The sequence below is a fragment of the Ambystoma mexicanum genome, chromosome 7q, assembly GCF_040938575.1.
Source record: "Ambystoma mexicanum isolate Mex_15411 chromosome 7q, UKY_AmexF1_1, whole genome shotgun sequence".
Taxonomy (NCBI): domain Eukaryota; kingdom Metazoa; phylum Chordata; class Amphibia; order Caudata; family Ambystomatidae; genus Ambystoma; species Ambystoma mexicanum.
In genome coordinates this window covers 1160707221-1160716143 of record NC_090941.1, presented here as the reverse complement: position 1 = coordinate 1160716143, position 8923 = coordinate 1160707221, and the positions used below count along the sequence as shown (strand labels likewise).

General features: G+C 48.5%; 1 protein-coding gene across 1 annotated transcript; it reads left to right on the top strand.

Moving 5' to 3' along the window:
• The first annotated feature begins 379 nt into the window (after window positions 1–379).
• LOC138528238 (splicing factor 3A subunit 2-like) lies at window positions 380–1051 on the top strand. The gene has a single exon (XM_069639694.1). It carries the CDS (start codon window positions 380–382, stop codon window positions 1049–1051), a length of 672 nt encoding a protein of 223 aa, XP_069495795.1.
• Window positions 1052–8923: the final 7872 nt, after the last annotated feature.

The window sequence follows — 8923 nt, the reverse complement described above, 5'->3', positions numbered from 1 at the left end:
AGAAGATCCTTCCCCAGGCGTGTAGGAGAATCCTTACCCAGGCGTAGAGGAGAATGCTTCCCCAGGCGTGGAGAATCCTTCCCCAGGCATGGAGAATCCTTCCCCAGACGTGGAGAATCCTTCCCTAGGTGTGGAGAAGATCCTTCCTCAGGCGTGGAGAATGCTTCCCCAGGCGTGGAGAATCCTTCCCCAGGCGTAGAGAAGAATCCTTCCCCAGGTGTGGAGAATGCTTCCCCAGGCGTGGAGAATCCTTTCCCAGACGTGGAGAATCCTTACCCAGGCGTGGAGAATCCTTCCCTAGGCGTGGAGAATCCTTCCCCAGGCGTGGAGAAGAATCCTTACCCAGGCGTGGAGAATAATCCTTACCCAGGCGTGGAGAATGCTTCCCCAGGCATGGAGAATCCTTCCCCAGGCGTGGAGAAGATCCTTCCCCAGGCGTGTAGGAGAATCCTTCCCCAGGCATGGAGAATCCTTCCCCAGACGTGGAGAATCCTTCCCTAGGTGTGGAGAAGATCCTTCCTCAGGCGTGGAGAATGCTTCCCCAGGCGTGGAGAATCCTTCCCCAGGCGTAGAGAAGAATCCTTCCCCAGGTGTGGAGAATGCTTCCCCAGGCGTGGAGAATCCTTTCCCAGACGTGGAGAATCCTTACCCAGGCGTGGAGAATCCTTCCCCAAGTGTGGAGAATACTTCTCCAGGCGTGGATAATCCATCCCCGGGCGTGGAGAATCCTTCCCCAGGCGTGGAGAATCCTTCCCCAGGTGTGGAGAATCCTTCCCCAGGCGTCAAGAATCCGTCCCCAGGCGTGGAGGAGAATCCTTACCCAGGCGTGGAGAATGCTTCCCCAAGCGTGGAGGAGAATGCTTCCCCAGGCGTGGAGAATCCTTCCCCAGGCGTGGAGAATGCTTCCCCAGGCGTGGAGAATCCTTCCCCAGGCGTGGAGAAGAATCCTTACCCAGGCGTGGAGAATGCTTCCCCAGGCATGGAGAATCCTTCCCCAGGCGTGGAGAAGATCCTTCCCCAGGCGTGTAGTAGAATCCTTACCCAGGCGTAGAGGTGAATGCTTCCCCAGGCGTGGATAATCCTTCCCCAGGCATGGAGAATCCTTCCCCAGACGTGGAGAATCCTTCCCTAGGTGTAGAGAAGATCCTTCCTCAGGCATGGAGAATCCATCCCCAGGCGTGGAGAATCCTTACCTAGGTGTGGAGAATTCTTCCCCAGGTGTGGAGAATCCTGCCCCAGGCGTGGAGAATCCTTCCCCAAGTGTGGAGAATCCTTCCCCAGGCGTGGATAATCCATCCCCGGGTGTGAAGAATCCGTCCCCAGGCGTGGAGGAGAATCCTTAGCCAGGCTTGGAGAATTATTCCCCAAGCATGGAGGAGAATGCTTCCCCAGGCGTGGAGAATCCTTCCCCAGGCATGGAGAATCCTTCCTCAGGTGTGGAGAATTCTTCCCCCGGCGTGGAGAATCCTTCCCCAGACATGGAGAATCCTTCCTCAGGAGTGGAGAATCCTTCCCCAGGCGTGGAGAATCATTCCCCAGGCGTGGCGAATCCTTCCCCAGGCATGGAGAATCCTTCCCCAAGCATGGAGAATCTAGACCAGGCCCATTTAATTCCTGAATAACAGAATTGATGTGGATGCAAAATAACAACAGAGCTAATACGCATTCTTTCCGGACACCTCTGTCTACGGCAAAGTGTGCGGTTACATCTCCCGCCAGGTTCCATCTTACTGCGGCTGAATTGTTTGAATATAAAAATGTCATTGACTTTTACAGTGTTTGCAGGATATTCACTGACATTAACATCTGCCATAAAATGCTGCGCGGTAGCCTGTCGAACGCCGTTCATAAATCAGCGAAAACTGCATAGAGGTTTCTCTTTGTCAAAACCATGTGTTTTTGGACAATCATATGTAACCTAAACCCTTGGTCCAGAGTACCCAGCCCTGCCATGATGCCTGCCTGCAAGTGGCTAAGGAGACCTTCTCCATCCAGCCATTCTTGGAGCTGTTTTAATTAAGCCTTTGCAAACAATTTCCCTGAGATGTCCGACAGGGAGATTGGGTGGTAGTTTGATGGTTTATCCCTGCTGCCCCTTTTTATAGATTGGGACTCGTTCGGAGATCCGCCATGATTCCAGAATTCTCTCCATGGCCAACATGGTATTCAAAACTCTCTTTAATTCCAGGGCCCAGATATAAGGTTCACCGTTATACAGGTCTGGGGGAATTTTATCGGATCCTGGTGCCTTACCAGCCTTTGAAGATTTAAGTGTGTTCTCCATGTCCTCAAGTGTAAACTGAAGGCATGGGGCATTGCGGATGATCGCACCCTCAACCCCATTACGCATTGCATGACTTCCTGCATCTGCCACATTTTAGTTTCGATGCACATTATTTAAATACTGCCTCCATGTATCTGGGGTAATACAAGCCTCATTGGAGGCATCACCACTAAGCTCTCTCTCAGAAATAAGCCTCCAGAATCCTGTAGAGTCACGTGTCATAGCAGCCTCCAGCAGGGAGTTCCACTTATTGCTTAGAAAAATCTTCTTCTTAGCCAGAACTAATTTCCTGTATGTTAATCTAAGCTCTTCCAAGTGGGTCCTGTCTATTTTGGGCTGTAAGGTTAGGTATGACGAGAGTGCCTGCTTGGCCTCTCTGCACTCATTTTTATACCAAATGTGTGGGAGCGAGGGGCCATCAGGCCCCTCGCTTCCTTTACTTCTCAGTACAAAACAGGGACCAAGTGCCTCCAGTGATGGGTACACCCCTCGACCTTATGCGATGTCGACTTCGCTTAACATTCGTGTAAATGGGACCACTGTGCAGGACACAGGGCATCCATTTTTGTACCCCCGTTCAACTCCATCTTGATGACTAGGCCTCACTGCTATAGTACAAAACGTTTCTCTTCCCTTTCTCGCAACGGCCAGACGCACAGGGCACATGGCCCCCACCATCGTTCCCACTCTGACTGGAAAACACTGCGGCTCCATTCTCACGCTGAAGCCGGAGGTGCTTGCAACAAATAATAAATGTAACACATCACTCTTCCTCTGAGATCACTGTCCTGCATGTGAACCAGCCTGAGCTAAGCACATAGCTCGTCCATCTCCACAAACGTGTCTTTGCCCCTGCACCCTTGCCAGTGGAAACTTACTGCCATTGTGACCCTGTGCCCCTGCAAGATATTCCTTTCATGTGCCAGACCACTGACCAAGCCATGATGCCCACCCAACCGATCCCCAGCTAACATTAGACCCCTGCTGCAGTGTATCATTGTCTACTACTAACAAATGTCACATACCAGAGATTTTTATGAACGCAGACCCTAACTTCAACCAATGTTATTATGGTCGTCAAGACCCTTAACCTAAAGCCTCTATAATCCAATGTAATTGATAGTATAGATATACGTGTGACTTTTATAGGGACATGATGAATTATTCAAACACTACAAACGATTATTATTTAGTGCATGTATTTTGATTAATATATTATGTTAGCTTAGATAGTGACCACCCTGCTTCACAGCGACCGGACCTTCACCCGTTCGTAGCACAGATGCCTGACATCCACCCTCCCGCCAACCAAGCAGCCAACTCGGAGGAAGAGATGCCACCCACACCTTGGGCACCATATGGACTGTCCAATCCGGTACCAACGTGGTATCTTATGTTAGTTGCGTCATTTGTCCTATAAAATGTATTGTAACATTTAGTTTGGTCAGAGCGCTCTCAGAGGCAACAGAGATCTTGAATGCCATTTACTTATATAAACCTTGCCTTGAACTATCGCAGCCTGCTCTCTTTGCCTCATTCCTTATCAGGGGTGTGTCAGTTTTGTTCATTTGCATGAGAAAGACGGGGAGGGCACAAACATTTGGTGTCCCCCTGCGACATGATTTGGAGAGGTGCCTTGAGGCCCGCACCGTGCAGCGAGATCCGGGACGCCCCCCAGCAAAACCATCGCCTCCGCGGCCAACTAGCCTGTGTGCACTACAAGAAAGGGTCAAGTGTTCCCGATTGACGAATACCCAACTGAAAAAGCTGCTCACCGAGGTGGGCCACGGCTTGGTTGGGGTGCGGACCTGACTGGGGTCAGACTGTGAATGGTGACCCTCGGATTACCTGACTGAAAATGTGAGTGCTGGTTGCGAAGGTTCCTAAGGAAAGGTAAGGGGGAACAGGTGATAGTGGGTTAAAGCCAAGAGTAGGGACTGTGTGAGTGATGCTGAGGCTTTTCTGATCTGTTCTTTATATGGCCATTAGGGTTTTGTGAGAAGTAAGAAGAAGAAGAGAAGAGGTATCCAAGCCAGAACGGGGTATAAGGCGGCGCCACGTAGCATTGTCTCGTCCAGTGCAGATAAATAAGTGGAGATAAAGAGAAGATAGTAGGAGTCTCGTATATTGAGTAGACTCGGAGTAGTTATTTAGAATATTCTTTTTCTGTGTAAGCAAGAATTCTGGGGAAAGAGTAAGAGGGTGTTAGAGGTGGGGAGTGAATGAGAAGAGCAGGTAAAATGGGGAGGGTAAAAAGTGTTCAGTAACAGGAACAAGGGGGAGATAAAAGCACGCAGGTAGTGCATGTGCATGTTATGTGTTATATGTCTTTTTCTTTTTGTCCTTTTTTGTCGTGCATGTCAAAATGTTGTAAATGATTTGTTGGTAAGGGGTTATATATGCAAAAGGGAACTGTTGAACTTAGAAATGCAACGATTACAAAGGTAACGTTGAATATTGACGCACAATAACTGCTAATAATTGAGAAACGTTTAACATATTGTTGATCAATAACAAAGGGAAGGGTGGTTGAAAGGCGCAATTAGAGGAAGGATCGGGTGCAAGTGCACACACACACACAAGCAAAGAGAGAAACACACATGGGGGGAATAACACCATTAGCTCACATTTGCCAACACCTCCCACTATATAGTGACTAGATACAAAAATATCACAATCAATGGGTGACGGAGATAAAAGGGGACAGCGTGACACCAATATGGCCAGAGGGAGGGTCATTTGACAAAAGGGTGTTAGATCTAGTATCCACACACTTTTTGGCAAAATATAAACAGAACAGATAAGAAGTATTGGATCTGTGGCGAATGTTCGAGGAAGTTACCCCTACAGCAGAGGTAGATATAGAAAAAACAATCGAAAAACAGAAAACACAGGGAGAGGTAAGTGGAATACCAAAGGGTGAATGCACAACAACCACAGTTGAGAGCGATACGACCAAAATATACTCCTTAATAACAAGACCGGCAGTAGGATACAGCGAGCCTCTGTATATGCAAGCGTGCCCCACCCCCACTCCCTCAAATGGAGCGGTAGCCATGGCGCCACCACCATACGACAAAGGAGGCCTTTATGGCCCGACAAGCGCACCCTCTGTAAACTTAGTGCGATTAACCAGAGATTTAGACTGCCAGTTAGCGCATGCACAAATGGAAATAACACGGCTAAGGGCACTGTGTGACAGGGGCAAAATGCTACCGGGGAGGGGAAGTACCACCATTGTCCGTAGCAGATCTCACACCCCCGCTAAGTGCAACAGGGGAATTAGCCCCAGCGACGCCAGAGCCAGCGCAGTCCGTATTGTCTCAGGGAGTACCCACATCACAAGGGTGAGAAAAAGAATGGCGATCGGGAGAGTTCCTGTTCAATCTGAATGATAAACCAGTGAGAATCATATGCCCAGCCACCCCAGAAAGTCAGCGAGGGGAAGGACAAGAGGAGAATGGCGAGCAAGAAGAAGAAGTAGAGGAGGTGTGGAGTGATCTCGACGAATACGAGGAGGGAGCGGCAGCTGTAGGATCCCCACTGCCACATCATTTTGATGACTTAGATCCACGCTCACCCCCACGATGGCAGGCCAGATTATGGCAGCGAGTAGGGAATATGCTGGTAAGTAAGACAAAGAGAGGGATGGTAAGTAAAACAGGAAAGAAGCATAAGTTGCAGATGCCGTTGATACACAAGGGGGCAGGTAGGCCACACTATATTCTGTGGGCCCAGATGGACAAAAACAACCTGTTGAAGCTCCTCCCCCCACTTGCAGGAGGAGCAGGGAAATGGATACATGTGTTTGAGAAGAACACGGCACGAATACCGTTGGCGATAGGTGATGTAAAAAGTTTGCTAGTGTCCGCCGTCGGTGATCAAGCAGACGCTGTGTGGGAAAAGGCGGGGTTCCCAGGAGTAACAATGAGTTGTGACCGCCATGATGGATCGCCCTTCAAAAATGTTCGAGCACAAGTATGGGATGCATTGCGGCACACATTTCCAGATATCCCAGATTTACATTTGGTAATACAATGTACGATGGAGGAGAACAAGGATCCTATGCAATTCAGATTGCGAGTGCATGACTTGTGGAGAAGTGAAACTGGTACAGCATGGAACCAATCCACCACCTTGTTCTATTTTATAATCAAGAAAGGGCTCCCGAAGGAGGTACAGAAGGCCTTGGACAAGATAGCTGGGATAGAAGCCAAGGGTTGGCCTGAAATTCAGAGTATAATTGTGCATCACTGTAGGAGGATCAAAGAGAGAGAAAAGGAAATAGCACAAAAAAGGCTGGCAAACAATGAGAAACTGGTACAGAATAAATTAGTGAAGGTCGCCGCCGTTAACACCAACATAGCAGCAGATAGAGAGAACGAGGGGGATGAAAGTGCGGGAAGCAGGCCAGTCGGAATAGTAGCGCTGTGGGCAGCAGGAGAACAAGGACTGTGGAACGGAGAGGAGAAACACAGAGGACCACAGTGGCAAGAAAGGCCGGCAAGAGGACGAGGTGGGTACCGGGGCCAGAGAGGGGTGTTCGGAGGCATGGGGAATAGAGGATTCGGTGGCCAAGGAATGAGAGGCGGACCACAAGGGTCATGTTGGCACTGTGGGAGATGGGGACACTATTCAAGCGATTGCAGAATGCAGCCCTCAGGGTATTTCGAAGGGCAACCACCCATGGACAATGAACAGGTATGGGATGCCCACACCCAGGTAGCCCCTACGGATTACCAATGGGAGGGGGAAGACCACAGGACAAGTGTTATAACGAACCCCAAATACAACAAAGACAACCACCCTCACAACCACATCACAGCGCATCACAGCCCATGGCAAGACAACACACTGTAGGAAATGTCGGCAGCAACAGTTTTGCAACAGCCGCACATGGTGCACCTGCACCGTTCCATGGCGCAACAGTAGTTGGAGATAATGTTTTCTCAGTGCCCGGACAAGAAAGGTACGCAGCCTAGGACAGCCCACAGGGAGAACTTGTGTGTCCAGTCCTATCCACCAGCCTACGTGCTGAAGAGGAACCACTAGTGGGGGCGTAGATAAGAAATAAGCAGTTTATCTTTATGGTAGACACAGGAGCGGAAAAATCATGTCTTATGGAAGGGTGGTTTCTGCTCTCAGGCAGGAATTTGAAAACGCAGGGGTTCTCTGGGGCTATTGTAAAAGTTCCTTACGCCAAAGATCTTGATATAACAGGGGGGGGTAAAACAGTTCGCACACCCTTACTGTACCATGAAGACGCGCCAATCAACTTGCTGGGTAGAGATTTGCTAAGTAAGTTGAACATGACCATTTCGTTTACCGAGCGGGGAATAGTGTGTTCCACTCCAGGAGTATGCCCAGTGAGAGCAATGTTAATGATCAGTACGATGATGAATGAAGTTGTGGTGCGAGGGATACCAATTGATGTAGACATGTTTATCTATGGCATTCAAGTGTTAGCCCGAGTAGTACACGAGATAACGAGAAAAGAATGGAGGACACCATCAGACTTCATATTCTGCCCAATTGTAAATACGGATGTCGTGCCAGGCACGATAATGTCCATAGACATCGAGGCAGTTCAGGTATTGAGCAAACGTGTTGTGCTCATAGGCCTGGACACGCATGGGTGCGCGGGGAGAACTGTGCTATGCATAGATCCAAACGTAATGTTAAGAGACCTAACTGATGAAGTATTATTCACTGACAACGTAGATGATGGAGAGATAATAATGGAAATAAGCATACCATGTGACATCATGATCCAGTGCAGAGAGGTACACAATCCACTTATGGATAGTGTTAATGCCAACAATATTTGAGGAGGACATGGCAAAGGTAGCATCAGAAATTTGGACTACAGGCCCCCATGATGTAGGGTTATTACATGAAGTAACACCAATAAAGATAAAACTTAAACCAGGTGCCATACCGCCAAGAGTGAAACAGTACCCAATATCCAGAGAAGCAGAGGAAGGGATTAGGGAGACAATAAACACACTCCTGAACCAAGGTATCATAGTACCATGAAACTCCCCGTGTAACACATCCATCTTCCCGATTAAAAAAGCAAAAGGAGGGGCGTGGAGGATGATCAAAGATCTCCGCCCACTTAATGACATCATTCAAAAAGAGTTCCCGTTAGTGCCTAACTCGGCATCAATACTGTGCAGCATACCCAAATAATCTACATGCTTTACTGTGGTTGACTTGAATAATGCCTTCTTCTCCATAGCACTTGACCCAGGATCGCAGTACCTCACAGCATTCACACTGGGAAATAACAGATATGAACATTGCAGACTCCCACAGGGATATTGTGAAAGCCCAATTATTTCTAACAGGGTAGTACGTGAAGACATTGGAAATATAGATGTAGAGAGCACCATTATACAATACGTAGACGATTTACTCGTCTGTAGCAAAACAGAAGAAAAGTGCAGGGAAGACTCCATAACACTGTTAAACGTGTTAGCCACCAAGGGGTACAAGGTTGATAAAGGGAAATTACAATATTGCCTGGCCGAGGTTCTATACCTCGGACAGTTGATATCAAAAGATGGAAAGCGAATACTCGCTGACAGGGCAGCTGCTATACGTAACATAATAATACCAAAGACAGTGAAGGACATG